General features: G+C 38.0%; 1 protein-coding gene across 2 annotated transcripts; it reads left to right on the forward strand.

The window, feature by feature from the left end:
* The first annotated feature begins 1,306 nt into the window (after positions 1-1,306).
* rsph3 (radial spoke head 3) lies at positions 1,307-13,287 on the forward strand. Of its 2 annotated transcripts, XM_034004050.2 has the most exons (10): positions 1,307-1,440; positions 3,603-3,694; positions 5,026-5,113; positions 8,320-8,461; positions 9,173-9,318; positions 10,061-10,264; positions 10,584-10,746; positions 10,911-10,997; positions 12,127-12,209; positions 13,128-13,287. In XM_034004050.2, exons 3-9 carry the CDS (start codon positions 5,057-5,059, stop codon positions 12,201-12,203), a joined length of 876 nt encoding a protein of 291 aa, XP_033859941.1. In that variant the 5' UTR covers positions 1,307-1,440; positions 3,603-3,694; positions 5,026-5,056; the 3' UTR covers positions 12,204-12,209; positions 13,128-13,287. The 2 variants fall into 2 exon arrangements, with proteins under 2 accessions (XP_033859941.1, XP_033859940.1); XM_034004049.3 differs by lacking the exon at positions 1,307-1,440 and having other exon boundaries at positions 3,267-3,694.
* Positions 13,288-23,900: the final 10,613 nt, after the last annotated feature.

Raw genomic sequence — 23,900 nt, forward strand, 5'->3', positions numbered from 1 at the left:
CTCTGGGCCAACGAACTCAGAAGGGCACTCTTTGCGTGCACAAGAGTCTTAGCTACAGAAAGACATCGGCCACGGGTTCAAACGCCACCCCACCGCCAGATGGTGGGCGTTGACCCAAAGGGGTTTTATAATGGGATTTCCCATAGACATTTTTCAGGGTGCTGTATCTCGGGTTCCGGGGGTCCCCGAGACTTGAAAATCGGTACGAAGGTCCAATTCGGGGCCCCTGTCGATCCCTCCAAGCGTAAAAGAAAAGGGTAAAAGAAAAATTACTACAATCATTTATTTTCACTTTCGGCTCCCAGTCTCCTTACCCTCACTTTATGATTTTATTTTGTGATTATTTAATTATTGTCAAAATAAACGGCCTTCATCTACTCACAGTTGCAGTCTCATTTCTGTCCAAAAAGAACCTGAAACACTGCAATATATTGATGGACGTTACATAAGAAAATGAGATGTCCTTTTTTCAGAATACCATGTTCCTTCCCAAAAATGTGTTTTAATATTAGCCTTTAATAAAGGAAAACGACTCCTTTAAAATACATTAACTTTGATTCATATACTAAGGGTTACTCTCAAATGAATTCACGATCCAGTTTATGGTAAACTGTGCATGGATGACTTAGAAACTCGGCTGTCAGCTGAGTCCCCAAAACTGGGCTGAATTCGAAAATGCTTATCTAAAAACCAAGGCTACCCAGAATTTGGGACGTTATCTAAAAACCAAAGCGGCCCAGAATTTGGGACGTTATCTAAAAACCAAAGCGGCCCAGAATTTGTGACGTTATCTAAAAACCAAAGCGGCACATAATTTGGGACGTTATCTGCAAACCAAATCGGCCCAGAATTTGCGACGTAAATGAAAACAGGGGCAGTCTATATGTAAAACTGTGATTACATTAGAGATAAACTAATGTATCCTCTAACAAAACTGCAATAGCGTATACATTTTATATTAAAATATATCGCAAAGACGATTATAGATATTTGCTACTTGAAAGAAAAAAGTACACCACCACAGAAAGCCAATTCTTACATTCGTGCATAACATGATAATTTATATAAAGTAATTCCTCATAGTTTGTAATATCAGTACAGTGTAATACCACATTATATTGTAATGGTAAGGTTGTGGAACGCAGATCACTCTCTCTATCTGATCACAATGTTAAAAATGCCTGCACGCTTTTCCACTCGTGTGACGACATATTCATGTGACAGACATGGACCAATCAAAACGCTAGACTGTTATGCGGTTCCATCCCAAAAACCGGGCCTGTGTCATACCTCCCGGAATTGCAGTAATCACACATCTGCTACGAATGTTGTAGACATTAAAGGTTTGCTGACATAAAGGGGTATCACAGTAGAATACAGGAGAAAATTGGTCCCGGGAGGTGTCTGGGAGAAGGGTCCAAAATACGGGAGAGTTGACAGGTCTGCCAAAGTATGCAATAAAAAGCATGTAATTGTATCGCGGGCTTTTGTGCCATGGACACTCCACCTTTGCTATTGTCATTATCTTGCCACGAGAGTTTATCCTTATATTATTATTGGTGTTTTATTTTTTGAACTGCCTGTGTTGTCAAGTGTAACAGAAAAAAAATATATATATATATGTTACAATGCCATGCTTAGGATGAGTAATGATTAGTTGCAGTGATTGTGAGAGTAAAATGATTAGAAATTGAACCAGCATAAAAGATTTGTGAGCTAGTTTCCCCCCTAGTTTAAGTCTGTATTTCAAATAGGTTTATTTGTAGCTTTATTGTTGTGGACTATTTGGCTGTCCTGTGTAGTTGCTGTTCTATCTCAATGGCAGCATGCTGTGTTCATTTTTAGAAAGGGAAATTCAGAACAAAAATGCAGCACTCTGATGGCTGAAACACTTCACAGCATGGTGATGCTCAATTGTTGTCTGCATGAGATGGGATGTTGGTAATGTAGTTCAGTTGTGTGTACCATGTGAAAGATTTATGGGGACGCGCCTGTCCACATCTCTCGTTTTTTAATTGGTTGATAAGGCAGAGCTTATAAGAACATAAGAACATACGAAAGTTTACAAACGAGAGGAGGCCATTCGGCCCATCTTGCTCGTTTGGTTGTTAGTAGCTTATTGATCCCAGAATCTCATCAAGCAGCTTCTTGAAAGATCTCAGTGTGTCAGCTTCAACAACATTACTGGGGAGTTGGTTCCAGACCCTCAGTTCTCTATGTAAAAAAAGTACTTCCTATTTTCACATCGAAAAAAGTCCCTTGGGTTGACATTGTCAATACCTTTTTAGAATTTTGAATGCTTGAATCAGATCGCTGCGTAGTCTTTTTTGCTCAAGACTGAATAGATTAAATTCTTTAAGCCTGTCTGCATATGACATGCCTTTTAAACCCAGAATAATTCTGGTCGCTCCTCTTTGCACTCTTTCTAGAGCAGCAATATCTTTTTTGTAGTTAGGTGACCAGAACTGAACACAGTATTCTAGATGAGGTCTTACTAATGCATTGTAAAGTTTTAACATTACTTTCCTTGATTTAAATTCAACACTTTTCACAATATATCCAAGCATCTTGTTGGCCTTTTTTCATAGCTTCCCCACATTGTCTAGATAAAGACATTTCTGAATCAACATAAACTCCTAGGTCTTTTTCATAGATTCCTTCTTCAATTTCAGTATCACCCATATGATATTTATAATGCACATTTTTATTGCCTGCATGCAGTACCTTACACTTTTCTCTATTAAATGTCATTTGCAATGTGTCTGCCCAGTTCTGAATGCTGTCTGGATCATTTTGAATGACCTTTGCTGCTGCAATAATGTGTGCCACTCCTCCTATTTTTGAGTCATCTGCAAATTTAACAAGTTTGCTTACTATACCAGAATCTAAGCCAGTAATGTAGATTAGGAATAGCAGAGGACCCAATATTGATCCCTGTGGTACACAACTGATTACCTCACTCCATTTTGAGGTTTCTCCTCTAATCAGTAAAATATGCAAAAAATGTATGGTGCAGTTCTCTTTTAAGAAAATGGGTGCTTCACAGAGATAATTGTGCGCAGATTCTGTGCAGAATCTGACCAGTTTAGCCAATGATCTTCTAAGAACGATCTCCGTGAACGCACCCATTGGCTAAAGTGGTCAGATTCTGCACAGTATCTGCGCAGAGTGATCTCTGTGAACGCACCCAATGTTATATTTACACGCAGGACACATACGTTTACTTATTAAACAAAACATTTAGGATTTTTTTTTTTGCTATAATACCTTTAAAACAATGTATCACCACATGTGTTGTAATATACCTCCAAGATCTTGTATTTCTTTATACATTTTTCTTTTGTCGCTGATTGTGTTTATTTATTTATGTGGATTTGTTTGTTTATCCCTGTGTATCTTGCCAAGCGGAAGTGGCGTTTTGAAACGCTGCAACAGTGTTTATGCTGGATACGGTTGCTAGGGACTGGAACGTAACTAACATCAAGGCAGACTGTGACAAAACAACTTGGACATCGTTGTGTTTTTACTTCTGGCACGTTTCATTTACATTTGTAGTTTTAGTTTAAAGTTATATTATTGTTAACATGACGTCTATTTTACAGCCCCAAAAGGAGGCGACCGGTACCTACACATTTTCTAGTCGACCCAGAGCTCTACAAAACCGGAATAAATACAGAGACCCCGTGGCAGAGCAGTAAGTGTGTGCGTATTTTGGTCGGATAGCATGCTATATTGATAGAAATATGCAGTTAATAGGGAACCAGTTGAGCAAAATGTACCAAATCAAATATTTGCTTCAGCTTCGTATAGCCTACAAATACATGATTCAGATATACTAATTTAAGGCATCACATTTTCTAATAACTACTGTACAGTTATACCAAAAATATGTGCTGTATTGTGAGAATCTTATTGCTTTCTACCCATTGCATAGTGAAGGGACATCAAGTTTCATTTCATTCATTGCAACATACAGCAGTGACATAATTGTTTGTTATAACTGTATCCATGGATTTAGAATGGTGTGACATCATTAAGTTCATCATATATGGGTGAACATTTTCTTAAGAATGTTGTTTTGAGATATGCCTAAAGTATATGAGGAACTACAGGAAAATGTCAGTATATTAAAGCCTTGCAAGTTACTAAATATTACTAAATAATATTTAGGTGCCACCACCAAGCATCCAGTGTTTATTCATGTAGAGTAAAAGCAAAAGGATAATGATTATTCCTATATGGCCAGTCTTTTAGTTCACTGTTATCAAGTTAACTGTGCATAGAGGGAAGCAGTCCTTGATATTATACAAAATGACATTCTGCTTGGTTCACAGGTTCATTTAATATTTATATTCTTTCAATTGGTTAGCATATTATTGCTTTTTTTATTTATTTTTTTAAATATAATTTCTCGACCTGTGACTTATATTGGAAAATTATCACACAGATGGCGTTTATCCTAAAAACTGCCATTTATTTGACTTTAATGGGGTATTAATAGGAAATTAGGACTCGCACCATCTAGACTGTATGGGCTGAATCACTGGTCTAGATTTGCCTGCCTAGAATGATTAAATAAGAGCTACATACAGAACAAGAAGAAATATTAGTGTGCATTTTACTGCCAAGGCCAAAACTTGAATTGCACACTCAATATATACACATTGCCAACTGACTGGTTAAACTTTGCATGGGACAGTTGTGAGCTGTTCTAGTACAAGCTGTGGATGAAAGTTAATTTAATGATCATCAGCTACCTATTTGAAGATCATTTTCTAAAAAGGTTCCATTCATTGCAGACATAAAAAGAAGCATGTTTTCTTAGATTTCTGTAAAAAATTTTGCACCCAAGCAAAAGCTTATTAAATCTTGCCCTCTGTGCATTGCACTGTTTGATCTTATCCAAATATTAAATGATGTTATCATTATTGCATTCTCAATAACAGTATTTTGCTCAATTATGTTTCACTATTGTATGATAAGGCTTTTTCTTCAATGATTTGCTTTTTATGTTCTGTAATACAGAAATGAGGAACAAGCACAGTATGGGAATATCATGTATGACAGGCGAGTTGTGCGAGGAAACACTTATGCACAGAACATATTGCCAATTGTAAGTATATTATCTATCTTATCACCCTAGTTTGAGGATTTAGGAACAATCTGAAAAGAGCAAAAAACAATTCCATATTTACCAATGCATCTACATTTGCACCCAGAATAGGGTCAAGTGGATAGACAATGATTTTACTTAAATGATAACTAAAGTCAAGGTCACTAAATTAAACTGTGAGTGTTTTAACCTTGAGGATTTTAGGACAAAAGGACTGTAATATTTGGAACCCTTATTAACTTCCAATGCAAGTAGACACTGAATTTGGCTCAAGCAAACTGGGTACCCGAGGGCACTAAAGATTGAATGTCCTCTTGTTACACAGCCACCTTTTGGTAAAAAAAAAAAAAAAAAAAAAAAGTGTGTGTATGTTATTCTAAGACCACTTCGTGAAAATTAATGAAAACCTGGTAACATATTAATTAATACCTTTCCTTAAAACTTGCATGAATTCATAACGACTTCTTTCAGTACAAATTTCCATAGCTTAAAGAGTAAGTAGCGGGGTTCTGAAAAATATAGTGTTATACATCCCCACCTATTGCTACAACTGTTTAAATAACATAATTTTGTAATTTTATTTTCATTGGCTTTGTTTACATGCACGTGAAAATCGACTACAGTCATGACTGTTGTGACGTTGTCACGTGAATACATCATGAAACAGCAAAAGGACGTCCTTTTGGCAGCACGACTTTAAGGGCAGGGTCAATCGCTTTCTCACGATAAAAATAACTGTAAAAACCCATGTAAACAGGAGCAGGAATCATGCTTGTGGCTCACGAGATTTCAGCAGTCAAGATCCCGTTTTTCTGACTTAATCTCACGTAATCTCCAGCAGGAAGGCCGTACAAAACACATGCACACACATACACACACAAAATGTACATTTATGGACTACTTTAACACTAGAACCTACAACCGCCAACGGCAGTCATTATCACGGTACATTTTAAACATCATCAATATTAAAATGAAAAACAAACTAACAGATACAACTCAAAAGTTTTATTCAAGCACATCATATCAAACATCTGCACAGCCGAAACGCCGTATTTAAATGAACAATTAAACATAAAAGGGTTTATTTTCTAACTTACCACATATAAAGCACTACATCAAAAAATGAAAAACTAAGGTAACCAGACAAACAAGTAGCTAATGTGCGGCGTAATTCAGAATGTGCGCGACAACAAGTGAATTCATTTCTCTTGTTAAATGTTTATCTTCAATGTTTAGCTCTCCTCACGATATTCAGAGGCATCATTTTCCTACTTAGTAAGCAGACACAGACATTTAAATATCCCCTCCCCTAAATGACTATGAATTGAGTAATCTGCATTGGTATGGCCATTTTTTTTCCTAAATCAGAACTGCATAACAACGCATTTCCTGAAATGTACGGCAAACACGTCGTGAGGAAAACTGTCAAGACTTGTGCATGTAAACGCCGCCAGTGTTAACATCCTGACAACTTTTTACATTTATAACTTTAAAGTCTGTTTCAAAGCTGTTTTTAAAATGTCAACTCAGGTGCACTGATAGTGTAGAGATTATTGCAAACATTGGCAAACAGGTAACACAGCATTAATGATCCATGATGTGGTACAGAATAGAAAAACTAGAGCACTTGTTATTTTTTTTATTGTTTTTAATCACTGTTCCTGCAGCGATTTAGAGGACAGATCTCAAACCCCAGTGCACTAGAGCGGACATTTTGAAAAGAGCATTTGCTTAAATTTAATGTATCAGTGTTCAGTGGCTACCTCTAATTAAATTGAAAGTGTATTTCTCACACACCATTTGCTTTGTCAGGCAATTACAAAGAGTGCAAGAGAAACTACACTCTCAACTTGATTAGAGAAAGCCACCACACACTTATAAACATATTATAAGTTATTAAATCTAAAAGAAAAAAAAAACATATGAAAACCTGATAACACACTTAATATGTTTATTTATTATTATTATTATTATTATTATTATTATTATTATTATTATTATTATTATTATTTATTTCTTAGCAGACGCCCTTATCCAGGGCGACTTACAATCGTAAGCGAATACATTTCAAGTGTTACAATACAAGTAATACAATAAGAGCAAGAAATACAATAACTTTTGTTCAAGTGTGACAAACCACAATTCAATAATACAGCAGATAATAGTGATAGTTACATCAGGATATGATTAAATACAAAATACTACAGGTTAAACACTTGGCAGATTACAGTATTCTGAAGTACAGGATTAAATGCAGTAAAATAGGGGCAGATAAGAGCAAAATAAAGCACATTTAAATGAAGGGTGATAGTGTCCCAGGATACAAACAGAGGAGTTCTACAGGTGCTGTTTGAAGAGGTGAGTCTTAAGGAGGCGCCGGAATGTGGTCAGGGACTGGGCAGTCCTGACATCTATAGGAAGGTCATTCCACCACTGCGGAGCAAGTGTGGAAAAGGAGCGGGCTCTGGAGGCAGGGGAGCGAAGAGGAGGTAGAGCCAGTCTTCTAGTGCTATATAGAACCTGTTGTGGTTTAAACATCTAGAATGCTTTGTCATTGACATTCTGAGTGTGGGATCCACACTCTTAGTGGAAGTTTAGTTGCTGCTAATAGGTTACAATGGGCACATGACTTCTTCTTCTTATTATTATTATTATTATTATTATTATTATTATTATTATTATTTATTTCTTAGCAGACACCCTTAGCAGACACCCAGATCCAGGGCGACTTCCAATTGTTACAAGAAATCACATTATTTTTACATACAATTACATTATTTTTTACACATTATTTTTACATACAATTACCCATTTATACAGTTGGGTTTTTACTGGAGAAATCTAGGTAAAGTACCTTGCTCAAGGGTACAGCAGCAGTGTCCTCCACCTAGGATTGAACCCACAACCCTCCAGTCAAGAGTTCAGAGCCCTAATCACTACTCCACACTGCTGCCCAGCTTATAATGCTTTGTACAGTCAATCTGTTAGACATGGACAACGTTTATCCTTTAACACGATGTGACTTGGGGTCTATTATTATTTTAGTAAGATCAGATCAAATGTCTTACCTCTTGATTCACAAATATTTTATATGTAAATGTTCTTGTTGAGCATTTAAATAATAAAGAAGCTAGCTCAATTTAACCTTTGTGTTGTTACCCTTGAACCTTTGTTTTATTATTTGTATTTGTGATTGTTCACAGTCAGCACAAACTGACCCTATAGAGATTCAGAGAATGCAGGAGGCAAGGAGGAGAGCAGTTGCCAGGAAACGAGCTAAAGAACAACTTCGACCCAGAACTCCTGAGCCTGTGGAGGGCCGAAAACATATTGATGTTCAGACAGGTACAGTGATCAGTAAAGACTGCTTTGTTTATGCTTGGCAAATGCCATAGCAATCTATAGCAGATCCAGTGTGTCTTTGTCCCAGAGCTCAGTGTTTCACTAATAACCTAATTTTTCACAAACAGCTGTATTTGCATTTTTAGGTGTTTTTTATGTTTTGTTATCTAGAAATTATATTTCTAAAAATACCAAGAAAATCTATATCGAGTCTCGTGCAGATTGTATTAATAGATTGTATCTAAAAATAGAATGTCATTTATAATAAATACAATTGCGCGAGACTGTTTGCCACAATAAAATTCAGCAATCCAGTAGTTTTCTAAATATAAAGAATGTGCTGAAATACTTGTACAAGTATTTACTGAGTAATTTCCTACTTTTAAATGTCCAACAGTTGCAAGTGGACTGTATATTTGTAATAATATAGTAAGTAAAGTAGTTTATAGTCCAAATTTCAAACGTTAATGTGGGTTTACAACAAAACCCCTTACTGTATCTGGAAAGAGAATGGTACATTTTTAATTCTCTCAATAGAATATTCCTCAGCAATTCTACCTGCTGACATTTGTAAACATAACAGCTCACCAAAATGAAAATATTGTCGTTCTTACTTATTGCTAGTGTGGATCACTTTGTATTTCATTGTGTTCTGTAGTTTAAATTTGAAACTAAAATTAGCCTTTTGTTTCTAATTTGGTTTCTTTTACTCAGAATTGTACCTTGAAGAACTGAGTGACCGTATTGAGGAGAGTGATGTGCAATGTCAGACAGATGCATTCCTGGACAGACCGGCAACACCTCTCTTTATACCAGCAAAGACAGGGAAGGATGTTGCAACACAGATATTGGAGGGAGAGGTATGGCATACCCTTGCTTATTTAGGACATGGTCCTAAATAAGCAATATATTACTGTAATCTTTAGTATGGATTCTAATATATCTGTAATTTTCACGATAGTGGTATTTGAAAAGGTTACAGAACACACTTAAATGGGTACAAAAGACATGTTGCTTTACGTTTACTTATTCCTGTGTCTGTACAGCAAAATTACAGTATGTTGTCATACATAATAACCAATGTTTTAATATTTTTATTCACACATAAATCACTTGGGGAACATGTTTCTCTTCGCCAGAAGAAGAATGAATGTCTGTTATAAGCATTGTAGCGTGTCCAGATTTCTCTCCATCCTGCAATGCTGTTTTGTCTTTGTTTCAATTAGGGACTAGCGTTGTTGCAGACAGGAGCAGCAATACACTATGATTTCTTCTTCTCATGAACGCTACAAGAGGAAAAATTGAATAATGTATTTCTAGTTGATCACTGTGTGAATAAAATTATGAAAGCCATCAGGATTATGTTCAAAAGTATATGGCTGTGCTACATGGGATAAACCAGTGCTGAAGTAGTGTTTCTTTTAAACACTGCAGGAAGTTCTGTGACACATTTAGTAATAATTATTGTAAACATATGTAATTTTTAAACATAGGTCAGTAAACTTGTGTTTCAAACATTATACCAATTGTAATGAAACCCCAAGCTTCTTAAAACAAGTGGCTATTTACTTAAGCTGTCATTCACATATTCTTTCCCTTCAGCTTTTTGACTTTGACGTCGAAGTCAATCCCATCTTGGAGGTGCTGACTGGAAAAACGATTGAACAGGCCCTGCTGGAGGTCATGGAGGAAGAGGAGTTAGCTAGCCTTCGTGCTCAGCAGCGGGCTTTTGAAGAGCTGCGCAACGCTGAGCTGGTGGAAGTACAGAGACTTGAGGAGCAAGAGCGAAGACGCAGAGAGGAGAAGGTATTTGTTGGAGAGATTTAAATTCATTGAAAATTGATACTCTCACTTTTGTTATTCTGAAATCTGGTATGGATTCTTCTGATCCAAAATAAGACTTTTCTTCACTGAATTTTAGGTCTGCTCTTTGTTATTACAGAAAATGGGTTGGGTTACTAGCTTCCAGTTCACTTAGGCCCAACGCTGTTTTTCTATAAAAATGTTTTTTGTTCAAGTGTGATTGGCTGTAATTGAATCAAGCGATATGTTTACTGTGGTGCACCGTGACCTGTGTTATATACAGTAGTATATTTAGCTTGTGTTCGCTTTCTTTACTTTAAAGGAACACCGCATGAAGCAACAGAGGGAGGTTCTACGGTTGGAAAAGGAAAGTGCCAAGAAGATTGCAGCACGAGCATTCGCACAACACTATCTGGCTGACCTCCTTCCCTCTGTTTACAGTTCATTGCAGGATAATGGTTATTTCTACGACTCAGTTGAGAGAGGTTTGTACAAAAGTTCTTAATCTTAAAATGGTAAATTTCATAAAATGAAAAATCTAGCATACAGAATCTTGATTGGAGGTTAGCAAAGTCCAGCTGTAGTAATGTCATAATATAATACAATTGTATAATATTAATTGTAAACATTTTATTTTTCCCTGTCACAGATGTGGAAACAGAATTCATGCCTTGGCTAATGACAGAGGTAGAGAAGACTTTGGATAAGAGGGTATTTGGCAGAACAATGCTGGATAGTAAGTAACCATTATGTAGTTATTGCTTTAAATTTTCTAAACCCAGTAAGTGGGAAGTGGGATCTTTTTCACAGCCACGTCTTGGGTTATATAGTCTCATTACGTATGGCCATCTTGCTTAGACACAGAACACACACATGCTTGAAGATGAGGAATTAGTAATTGTACTTGTATTGGGGTTTAGAGGAACTACTTTTTCTATAACAGGTTCCATGCTTAAAAAAACAAAGCCTAGGAAACGCACACGCACTTTAGTTTTGTGATAGTGAGAAACACTTTACAAGAAAGAATTGATCATACTATATTTACAAAGTGTTTACTCCAGTAAAACAACTGTTCATTTTACAAAATGAGAACCGAACAACCAAGCACTCTCAATTTGTATGTTCATCATTAACATGGAATTTTCTTCCTAATTGGAGTTCATTAAAAATGGGAGTAAACACTTTGAAAGTATCCCCCTATAGTGATCTAAAATGCACACTTAAACAAGTGTTGAGATAATGGTAAAACTGGCCATTTTTATTGGACAATGGAAGTGAGGTTTTATTAAACATATTAGAATATTGTTGGTAACAAAGCTGAAGTGTACAGACTGATACATTTGACTAGCACATCAGCGCCACCTTGTGACATTGTTTTTTATTTCATGATAATCTACCAAATCAGACTTTTAGTATTCTTTAGTAACGCATGATTTAAAGCAAGTGTTCCAGTTATTTTATGAAGGAGCAAAAGTTTTCTGGACTACTTTTATCTTTACATAATTTATTTTACAGTTACAACAACTCCTTAAAAAGAAAACAGAATGTTAAAAGAGAAAGGATAAGCTACAAATACATTTTGCAATACATAACATTAATTTAAAAGTACATCTGTAGTCTAAAATTACAGTTCTACTATGTGGTAAACTCAGTAAAATAGTAAGTTAACTGTGCACTGGAGTAGGACATAACAGTGGAACTAGCACCAGAAAAAATACTAGCACAATCATCCAATATATTCAGTTATTAATTTGACTTTGTTTATTGTTATTTCTGTCATTAGTGCAAAGTGATGTTGCCTTGTTGTAGGACAATACCAACATTCTGACTCTTCACATTTAACAAAACTGTTTTTCTTCTTTTAGTGTTGATCCGTGAGGTGGTTAAGCAGAGGTTAGATGTCTTTGAGAAGATGGAACAAACGAACCATGCTTCAAAATAATGAGAGGTAATGATGGGTAAAGTGTTAAAAAAAAAATCTTGTCAGGCAAAACAGTTACCATTCAAAGCATGTAGCACAGTAAAATAAAGTAATTGCTTGTTACTTAGAACATATTGTTGTTTTGTACCTGTTTACCCATTTTATTTGTAATGCTTTTTCTTGAAACACAGCAGTTCTAACAAATTGCTCCCATTCCCTCTTTAACTGTACAACTAAAAACTTTACTATAGAAATACAATAAGAAGCATTGAATACATATTTTTTTGTCAGGAGTGGCATCCAATATCAAGCCGAAAATAAGCTGCAGAAAAAAAAATGCGTCCTTCTAATATGCAGCATTCCTTCCCCTTTTTTATTAGTGTGCCATTCAAATTGGGGTACTATTTAAAGACAGTAAATGTCTATATCTTTATAATTAACAATATTTCTTGTCTTAGTTAGAGGCAAAAAAATTAATAACTCCAGGGTTCATTGAGTGTACAAGCTGATATATGTTACTTTGGACTAATGTTTTAATAAAAAAAATTTAAATTTAAGTCAGTTATTAGTGTTCAGTGGAATAGGTCATTCTGTGGAAAGTTGGGCTTTGCTGTGAAGGGGAGCCTTTGTGATGTTTGTTTATCGAAACTGTACCATGTCCTGTTATTGCAGGATAACACTATTTGGAATCCCAATGAAAGTGAATGGTAGAAAGATTCAATTTGTCATATAATGCACCATACCAGAATTGTAATGTTTGCCCTTCATCATTAATATTTATGACCTCTTATTTTGAGTTACATGAAAAGCAAGAAAAAAAAGGAGGCAACAGATACAGTATTATTTTGCATGGGAAAAATAATAAAGGCTGCCATTATGGTAAATATTACAATGGAGATCAAAAATGAATGTATGTCATCTTAACAAGTACGTTCTTCTTTACAGGAGTTTCATTTTGGGGAGAAAGAGAGTAAAGAAAATAACAACTGATCCTCAAAATTAGGAAAGAATACAGTTATTAAATTTGTATTTGTGTTGTATTTGTGACCGTACATTGACATTATATGCATCCATTTAAATAATAATAAAACGTTTGTCAAATTGTGTTTGCTTTTGTAATAATGTAATACAAAGATGTGGCACTGATCTTTAGCACCTCACAACAATACGTCATATTAAATGAAGTGATTTAGATGCAACACAAGAATAAACAATATCCTTGTTGTTGTTACTGATTTCTTGATGCATATTACTAGTATAAAAAATAAAGAAACAAATCTAATGGTGTTTCCTGCAGGATTTTTTTGTTTCAGCTTGAAAATGTAGCTTGGTGCTGAAGGTGTTTCTCAGTAGTTACAACAAAAGAATTAACTCCTTGCCACATATAGGGGCAGATGTAAGGATACATGCAAAGTGATTTGCGGCTGCAAAACACCCATATTGCTGGCATAAAATGGGACTTTAGCGGTCACTAAAAATGGGACGTATGTAAAGAATAGTTTTCACCTGATGCTCTGTACCCACTATCAAATTAGCACTTTGCCATCATTAATCAATTTAAATGATATTGAAATGTATTCAAATGAAGAATAGAGCATTGGAATTGAGCGGGGATCTGGAATACTAAGCGGGCGCAAACATTATAATGAGATGTAAGGATTTCGCTTTGCACTCGGGCAATTGCTGGCTCTCCCGCACCTTTTCTGACAAGATGCAAACCATTGTAATAGCCAGTAATTAAGAGCTGTATAAAAGCACACACCTGCAGAGACCTGTCATTGGCCTCAGGATGGCTGCTGTGGTACACTTCTTGGTGTGGCGATGCTTGTGTAAGGCTTTTGAAACCCTTGCCTATATATTGCACTAGCCTTGTAGGGCGTAATTAGCTTTTCATAACTCAGAGTGCAGCTGTGATGATAGCACTTGTTTCTGCTTACTAAGGTGTTTTAAGCCTATGTACAAACCATAATTAAACCAATTAAAACTGGTTCTAAAACCACTTTTGTTAAAAGTGACATGCTGTAACTTTAGGTAAAGTGTCATGGAATGCCTAATAACACATTATAATGGAACACTAGGTTTTTCCAGTTAAATTGCACAAGTTCTTATTGTTTCATCAGCCGTTTGTTCCTTTCCATTATGAAACCCCTTGCTTATGTGCCCTTTAAATAGTAAAGAAATCATTGAAACTGTAAGTAAACATAGTGTTATTTTCCTGTTTAATGTAAGCTCTGAATCAACGCAGGGTAAATGAACTTTTAAAATTAAGCTGTACACAACTGGTGTACATCAGCAGTTTGCAATCACCAGTCTTGTCGTTCGACCTTGTGATGCATGGGTACAGCACTTTGCTGGCTGTCAGAATTTAGCAAACTCTTAAATAGAGGTGCAACAATTAATCAATGCATCTATTATTGATCAGCTGTCCTTGAATTTCCCAAGCTTTGATTACATATTGGTGAATCAATGCATCAAATTAGGACCCAGTTTGAAGTCTCCTTTTGCCGGTTTGCATTAAAACCTTGAGTGTGTGAGAGTGCACTTCTTTTAGTACTAGTACGGTAGATTAGCTCGTTGCTAGGATACACACTTTAGCCTCTACATTTGCGTTGGACAAGCCAAATCAGAAGTAGGCCTAAGGCAATACATTTTTTTTTTAATCTATTAAATCTACTGATGACCGTCTTTTGTTTCAAAGCATGTTGTATTTGGATTATATGGCAATATTATATAAAAAGAAGCTGAATTTAGTATGATAGTTAAATTAGTCAGAATTTGTGAGATTCATTCAAATGTTTTGCTTTGCTTTTGGACATGAAATGTTAACAATAATGAAAAACCATAGTTCAGATAGAAATTATTACAATGTTAAAGGGACCTCTGATGTGGACGCACGCACATTATTTTCAGTTGTTAAAAACTCAAGTCCTTTTTTTTTTTTTATAATCGGAAGTGTACTAATTTGAATATAAGTTGTGCTTATTTGTTTAACTATTATGCACAACAGTGTTTTTAGTTATTGGATCTTCTGTTAAATTTTGAAAAATAAAACGTCAATGCATAAATGTCTATACGATAATTGAATATGAAATTAGGGTGCCGATTGCACCACTACTCTTAAATGTAACTTCTTGTTTTCTGCTGACCATGGTGAAGTGAAGAAGAAACACAGATGTTAACTACTAATGTGCTTTGTCTCACACCATGCTAGAGAAATAACAAATTACGTAAGCTAGCTGTATATCTGTGCTGAACGAAGTAATTTCTTTGCTCAGCTCAGAAACATCTGCACTGATGCCAGCTCAGAAACTAACATCTCTGTGCCATGCCAGCTCAGAAAAAAAACAACACCTCTGATGCCATGAAAGGTCAGCTCAGAAGAAAATAACATCTACACTGATGCCAACTCAGAACACCAAGTGAGACTTGTGTGTGAGATCACTGATGTATCACATTTGATTTGCTTTGCTCTTGTTTGTGTTTTGATTCCTGAATAAACTCTTTTTGATTGACGTTATCTGAAGAATTTTACACTTGGCTCTTGTTGAGGACAGGCAGGAAAACCTTCGGAGGAGAAGGACAAGACAGAGAAGACCACGCATATTCAAACCCAGGGTCACTTTGTTTGGGGTGGATTGTCCTCTCTGCTTGCCTCTACAGCGGTGTCTGCTGTGATGTGACTGGCGGCCCTTCTCCTGTTCCTGCTACGTTGCGAGTTTTGCTTTTGTTCATCGCCGCAGGTCCTGCCACTTTTTCATTACCTGGTTGACTGTCCTCCTGGTAACACCAACAGCATTGACTTTCTCCACTATAGAGGACTGTGACACTGTATTCCCTGCCCCTGTGCATATTATGATTTGTATTTTGTTTTTGTTTTATTATTATTATGTATTATGTTTGGCAGGATGAGCAAGGTGCCATCCGCCATTGTTTGTTATTGTTTTGTGTTTTTCAATACCTTGTGAGAATGCGTGACTGTCAGCTACTGATTATTTAATTAGCTGACAGTCACGCAGAATTGTTAAACCTGTGCAAAATGTGACTGAGGGGTTAACAGGATAATTGATAGCTAGTTAATACCTCGGTCACCACTATAAGGACCTGTTGGGCTGCACAGGGTTGAGTGTTCAGGAGTGGAGAATGTAGTCTCGGAGTTTTGTAGGCTCAGTAATTCAAGTTTAAAGTTGCAGAACGTACCGGTACGTTCGTACTCCCTAGGGACCACAGAGCAGTGAACGTATCGGTATGTTCATACTACTCAAAGGGTTAACCCTTTGCGGTCCTATGTCGGACCAGGTCCGACATTACAATTTTCCCTTTCCTGTCCGACATCATCAAAAAGACATAAAACACAGGTCTCTAGTCGTTTTTTCTCCGGAAAAAGCCGAGAAAACCATTCAATGGCCGAGTGAGACCGATAGGAGCTAAGAGAAGCCAAAAAAAAAGGGGCAGATGTGAGCAATACACATAGCCCCGGCACCACAGAGATAACATGGCCATAAACAAACAAGATGAAGAGGTATGTGAAAAATACAGCGAACAAGGGGTGAGGCAGTCTGAGGGTGGTAAACCAAGGTCCTGATAGATTTAATCCCCAATAGTTTACATGTTTCACGGGCCAGCCGGGACATAAAGTTGGTTCCTTGGTCGGTCAGCATTTCCTTGGGGATCCCCACCCAAGAGAAAACCTTCACTAGCTCATTGGCAACAGATTTATATGCCACAGAGCGGAGGGGAATGGCTTCCAGATAACGCATATCGTAATCCAAAATAACCAATAGGTGTGTGTCCCGCTGCACTCCTTTCTAGCGGTTCGACTATACCCAATACGCTCAAACTGAGCTTCATCTAGTGGCAACGGCACCAGTGGGGCCTGTGGAATGGCTTTAGGGCTGGCCATATGGCATTCCTTGCAGTGTTTGCAAAAACGCTGCACATCCCCATCCAGCCCCAGCCAATAGAACCATGTCACCAGCCTCGCTTTGGTTTTATCCCTCCCCAAATGACCCGACGGGAATAGCGTGAGCCAACTGCAATAAGTCCTTTCTAAAAGGCTGAGGGTATTTGTTCAACATGATACAAGAGATCTTGATTCATTTCAAAGTGAGGGTACGTGGCGGCGCGTCTGGGCTCTAATCACAGCGGCTTGGTCAAAGCCTGCCCAGAACATCATCATGCCCTTGCTCGAGGCAGAAGTCACGGGAGCGAGCCAAAAAATCAGCTCCCATGGCTTCCAACTCGGGATCAGGTCAGTCCTGAGCAGAGACAGCCATGCTAAACCCTGGCTCCCCCCGGAACTTTCACCAATCGCCCCCACCTGAAACTTCTCAGACCCCTCCATTGTCTTAGCAGCCCGGCGTTCCCGTTTAGTTTTTCATGGTTTAAATCTATAGCAAAACCACGCTGGATCACGAAAGGCGAAGATCTCTCCAATTACTTCCTCTTTCTTAGCCAATAGGGAAGACGGGGCAGTCACAGCAGCCAGACAGTTTTTGAACTGCTCGCAGTCCCGCCCCAGAATGACAGGAACCAGCATGCAAGGACACAAACCCACTTGTATTCGCGCAACCTGCTGGCCAATTCTTTTAATTTAAAATAACCTTTGGATAAGTACGCATATCCCCATGAATGCCCCCGTTATTTCTTTATGCCCCGGTGAGATTAACCCTTCTTGTATTAGGGACTGAGAACACCCTGAATCCAAGAGAGCTTGGGTTTGTGTACCATTGTAGCAGGGCGATTAACCTGCACATGTGTAAATTAGTGTTGGTATAATTTGTATGGGGAAATGGGTTTATTGTGTGTCTTTGTGCTTTTGAAGGCAATGCCCAGCCAAAGCCATATGAAGCAGCAGCAGTCGTCGTATGAATACCAGCTCATCAGTAGGTTAGTTTAGGGGATAGTGATCAGAGGGAGTAATGTACAGTGAGGGTTGCGTAGTGTAGCCGGTTCCTGGAGCGGGATGCCTTGTTTTATAAAGCTAGATCCTCTCTACCAGCCTGTTCCTCCGTCGAAAAGACCTCTTCCCGAAACTTTCTTCGAAATCCCTCTGGAGTAGCCCCCACCCGAGTGAGGATAGCAGCTTTTAAAGTGGGGTAATCCATCATCCTGGCCAGGGACAGTTCTTGCCACTGCCTGTGCTTCCCCCGTCACCTGGGGCCACCGGGCCGAGAGTGCCAGGGCCTTGAAGACGTCCAGATAAGCTTTGGGACGGTTCTAATTGTCATCTTAGTCGGCCGCTGTAGTCTCGGATCAGGTCCCACAGACCTTGCACCTCCCTGCATGGCCACCGTCAAGGTTTGGCGCAGGAGATCCATCATTGTGGCGACCTGTTCCGTGTCCATTCCGCCTCTCCATGTATGGTACTGCCGTGTATAAGCAGAACCAGTGAATCCCACGGCTAACACCACGTGAGACAGAGTGTTTGTAATTGTAAACGCCGCTCAGGCTGGCAGATTTATTCTGTTCTGTATCCCGGTGGTATGGCACCAGGAATGCACCAGGGAGGTTTACCAACAATGGTATTCCTGTCCAGGGTGTGGAGACAGCTTCTATTATGGAAATAATAATCCAGAAATCCACAGGCGAAAAAAACACAAGAAAACAAATACTGTAATTTCAAAACTACAAATAAACCAGCAGTATCAGCCTCTGCTAGTCCGCAAGGCGCCAGTTTGTTCTCCCCTCGCTATACTAGAACAGGGTTGCCCAAGTTTTACCTGGAGCTAACTATTGGATATAAGTCCCAGCGACTGTCAGTCTGGGTACGTGGAATTGTGCTGCCTCACGGCAGTACCCCTCCGCTGTCTTTCTTGCCATTTTCCTTTACAACATGCCCCACAGCTTTCAGCAAACCATCCACATTTTGTTTCTTTGGTTCTCTTGGGTTCTTTGCCTTACTCCGGCTCCCAAAACCAGCATCCTGCTGGCTTTTCTCCTACACGGGCAAGACAGAGGGAATCCCAGCATGTTATTTATATTGGCCAATCGTTCCCCCAAGACCCGCCTCCCGACCACTCAGACACATTATAATGTTTAGTTCCCTGTATATTTTACAAATGGTGCTTGAAGGGTATCGTCTAATGACAACTGGAGGTTTAATCCTAATGTTATATATATATATATATATATATATATATATATATATTTTTTTTTTTTTTTTTTTTTTTGCTGTTTTATTGCATTAAACATTTTAAATTAAGGTTTCTTGTATGCTGATTATCCTTTTAGCAAACATGGTACATGTTTTGTCTTTTTTTCATCTTAATTCAACTGAGAAAAATATTAAAGGTTTATTTTGGCTTCTTCATGTCAAGCTAACAGTGATTAATGGCCAGTTGTTGAATGGATTTGGATCAGCAGTAAACAGTGTAAGGGCATACTGACCTAAGAAATATTCCCTTCAATATGCAATATGTAGGTAAATTACTAGGAGTAAATTAACAAAGTTCTAACAGCAAGAAAATATCAATTTACTACTTGTACTAAATGTGTATCGGGTGTTAATGAAGGGCATATTGACAGCAGAGTGAGCTCCAGGCACTAAAAGTAAACAGTAGAAGCTTGGGAAGTTCCACCACAAAATGTCTTTTAACTCTAGGTTGCTCTTCAAGTCCAGCCAAGATTGGTCATGTCCGCGCAGTTAGTTCCTAGTGGACATCTCAACAAAACACATGCTGTTGGCACTAATGGTCTTCTTTGCTGTTAATCATAAAGGTTGAAGATTGTAGCATAATTTATGTGACATACAATACAATACGGCATAAACGTCTATGATGTACCTGCCCTGTGAATAAATAAGTTTCTGGTCAGAACACATTTCTTATGTACTATAGCAATTTAAAACAAAAGGATATCAAATAAACACATCACAATGTGCTACTGACAGAAAAGGTTAAATGCAGGAAGTTCAGATAAAACAACCAACATAGCTGTCAGCAATTAGTATAGGAAGGTAGATATGTGTAGATAAATGATTTTATAATTTTCTTGACCTTTTACAGTTCTGCTGTTCTTATTATCACAAGTAAGCAGTTTATGATACATTGTTACTGTATGTCCCTGTTCTTAAGATATGTTTGATAACTCAGGCTGTAAAAAGTTCCTGATACAAATAGCCTAATTGGGCCTTGGGGTACACACTGCTAATATGCAATTATGGATCAGTCCAGGGAAGACACAAGGGATTGTACAAAATGTAATTCTATATATATATATATATAGAGAGAGAGAGAGAGAGAGAGAGAGGGAGAGGGAGAGGGAGAGAGAGGAACGGTAGTTCCTCATACAAGTTAGAAAAACTTGTTTGAAACTACCGAGTCTCTATACAGCTCAAAGAGTTTGGCTGTTTTTACCATGTTGCAGCAGCAAAACTAAATCACTTAGAATTACCGTCTGTACTAGTATTTCTTACCTCAAATGTGAAAAAAACGTACATACCTCTTATACACAATGAGATATAAGTCGTCAAACTAAGGTAAAATTGTTATTCTCCTTCTTCCCCTTCCGTCTTTTTAAGGGTGTGTAGCGACTATTCAAACAGAAAAGCTAAATAACTGGACATCTAGTTGGTCAACGTCAAAACATACAGGGCGTAAGCAGTTTGATATCCACACCATTTGTATTAAACAAGTGGTTTGAACTTGCAACATGACGTTCTTGAAGAGCACACGACCTTAGCCCACTGCGCAGTTGTTGAAATGCATTCATTTTTTAAGCTTAAATCCAAGCCTGACCAGCTTCGATTTCCTGTCTCAAAATTTCTAGTTTCCTGTTTGTTATGGTAGATACCATAGAATGGAATTGCACACAAGAGTGGCATGTAGCTTCCTTGTCTAAATCTCTGATCTCTGATAAATTGTAGTTCCTCGTTTAATTAAAAATAAATAAAGGAATTATTTATTTGGTAGAAATAAATAAATGATTTAAATAAATGCATAGATGAATAAATACATTTAGAAATAAATATGTTTAAATAAATAAATGTAGAAATGAATACATGTTTATATCATAAATGTATAAATAAATTAATAAATAGCAAGCTAGAAAACTACGTCATATTAATTGATTTGGCTGATGCGTTTATGCACAGCAATTGACATTTATATACCTATATAAAAAGTACAAGTTTCATGTAAAAGAAAAAAGTAAGTTGCCTATAATTAATAGCGCATCAAAGAAAGTCGCCGAGGTTGAAATATTTAATGGTAGCTACTGAGTCAACATGTACATTGTAACGTTTAAAACAATCTTTTAAAATGTAATAAACAATGGTTATTTAAATGTGTTGCCTGAGAAAAGTAACAAGCAGACAAAACTGATGAAAACTAAACAAGTTTGAATGACAAATTCGGCAACATTGTCGAGTTTTGTAAACATTTAAAACTTGTATACAGTAATTAAACGGACTGTGTTGTATAGCGTTATGCTGACTTTGAAAAACAAAATATTAAAAACAGGATTTTAACGCAAGTGACAAACCCGTTTTTTTTTACACACACTAAATTATATATTACGCGCACGCAAGCATGCTCACACGCGAGCGGGCTCACACACACACAGGCAGACAGACAGACAGACAGACAGACAGACACACGCGCGCGCGCGCACACACACACACACAGACAGACAGGCAGACAGACACGCGCCGACACACACTCACACGCACGCACCCACACGCACACGCACACACAAATTATCTGGCCCGTGAGCAGAAAACTAGTTATTTGTTAAAAGCCAGCATGGGCAGCAGTGTGGAGTAGTGGTTAGGGCTCTGGACGCAGGTGGGGGACACTGCTGCTGTACTAAATAAATAACAATAATAATAATAATAATAATCGTGCATCTTGTTGCAGTTTCAACACTCGTGCTTTGTCTTTGTTGTGTAAAAACCTGTCCATGCAGAAACTGCTCGTGCTGCATCCACGGCGTTTGGTGGAATTGAACAAAAAACAGAGTGCAATTTTTGACATGTTTCGTAATCTGATTTCATACCTCAGTCAGAAATCACCAATATTTACATTTTTCATGGTAGGCAGTCATATACGTGAAATCGTGAATTTTCCGTGGCCTTACACAACGAGACACTTAGTGATCCGTCGCTTGCAGCATCTGTGGAGTAGCGGTTAGAGAACTTTGTTCTTGACTGGGTTCAATCACATGTGGGGGACACATTGCTGCTTTATCTAGATTGGTCCAGTAAAAAACCCGACTGTATAAATGGGTAATTATATGCTTGTTTGGTTGGTACTTGGATGGGAGACTGCCTGGCAATACCAGATACTGCAAACTTTTCTTTGAAGTTTTACTTGTATTATTAATAAATAGTAGATTAAACAGCAAAAATGAGCTGATTTACTTTTAATTTATTGAAATGGACCGCAAAGGGTATTAATCGCTATTGAAATAATTGCATAAGAGACGTTATAAATATATTTATTTCACTCCTCCACCCGCTGTTTTAATTGTACTTGGATCATTCCAGACACCACCTGATAATTGAGCGCAACTAACTCAGCAATGCATTGAACATTAATACATTTTAAAAACAAAACATCAAAGTCACAGCATGCATTATATTCGGGCGGGGACATTTCAATTTGATGAGAATAAGCATTAACAGAAGTGACATTAAATTTGACTGTATTATGGCTACGTCTGTCATCTTTTCATACATTTACACTGTAAAACACGAGGCTGAAGTTGGCTTATTCGCCAGCTTCTTATTCGCAAGCTTTTAAATGCATAAATGTATTTGTCTACGCTGAATAAGTAGCCTTGCATTTAATGGGTTAAATCACGTTTGGCCGCTGATTGCTCTGCCGGTACCTGACAAGGGGCAACCCTCTGCAAGCCCCACTTGTTACCCTGGCCCAACGTGGTTTACTGGGGAAGAACAGCGGGTAAATATGCCACATATGCCAATTGCTCAGCTTCTGATTCGCTATTTATGTATCTACGTTGAATAAGTAACTTTGCATTTAACAGGTTAAATCATGTTGGATTGCTGATTTCTCTACAGGTACCCAGTGAGGAGCACCCCCTCTGCAAGCTACACCTGTATTTAGCCCGACCCAACATGGTTTACTGGGGCAGAACAGAGGGCAAACATGCTACATATGCCAATCGCTCAGCTTCTTATTTGCTCTTTATGTATCTATGTTGAATAGGTAGCCTTGCATTTAAGGGGTTAAATCACGTTGGGCCGCCGATTTCTCTGCAGGTACCTGGCGAGGGGCACCCCCTCTGTAAGCTACACCTGTATTTAGGCTGGCCTAATGTGGTTTATTGGGGCAGAACAGCAGGTAAACATGCCATATATGCCAATCGCTCAGCTTCCTATTCGCTCTTTATGTATCTACGTTGAATAAGTAGCCTAGCATTTAACAGGTTAAATCGTGTTGGGCCACTGATTTCTCTGCAGGTACCCAGCGAAGGGCACCTCCTCAGCAAGCTACACCTGTATTTAACATGGCCCAACGTGGTTTACTGGGGCAGAACAGCGGGTACACTTGCTACATATGCCAATCGCTCAGCTTCTTATTTGCTCTTTATGTATCTATGTTGAATAAGTAGCCTTGCATTTAACAGGTTAAATCACGTTGGGCCACTGATTTCTCTGCCGGTCCCTGACGAGGGGCAACCCCTCTGCAAGCCCCACTTGTATTTAACCCGGCCCAACTTGGTTTACTGGGGAAGAACAGCAGGCAATCATGCCAT

Source organism: Acipenser ruthenus, chromosome 5 (assembly GCF_902713425.1).
Source record: "Acipenser ruthenus chromosome 5, fAciRut3.2 maternal haplotype, whole genome shotgun sequence".
Taxonomy (NCBI): Eukaryota; Metazoa; Chordata; class Actinopteri; order Acipenseriformes; family Acipenseridae; genus Acipenser; species Acipenser ruthenus.

Bases quoted from the DNA above. Each gene is read 5' to 3' on its own strand.
- rsph3 (XM_034004049.3), top strand. From the start codon at position 3,585: ATGACGTCTATTTTACAGCCCCAAAAGGAGGCGACCGGTACCTACACA. The intron at 8,462-9,172 runs GTACAGTGATCA...TCTTTTACTCAG, and splicing joins ACATATTGATGTTCAGACAG to AATTGTACCTTGAAGAACTG. The intron at 9,319-10,060 runs GTATGGCATACC...CTTTCCCTTCAG, and splicing joins CACAGATATTGGAGGGAGAG to CTTTTTGACTTTGACGTCGA.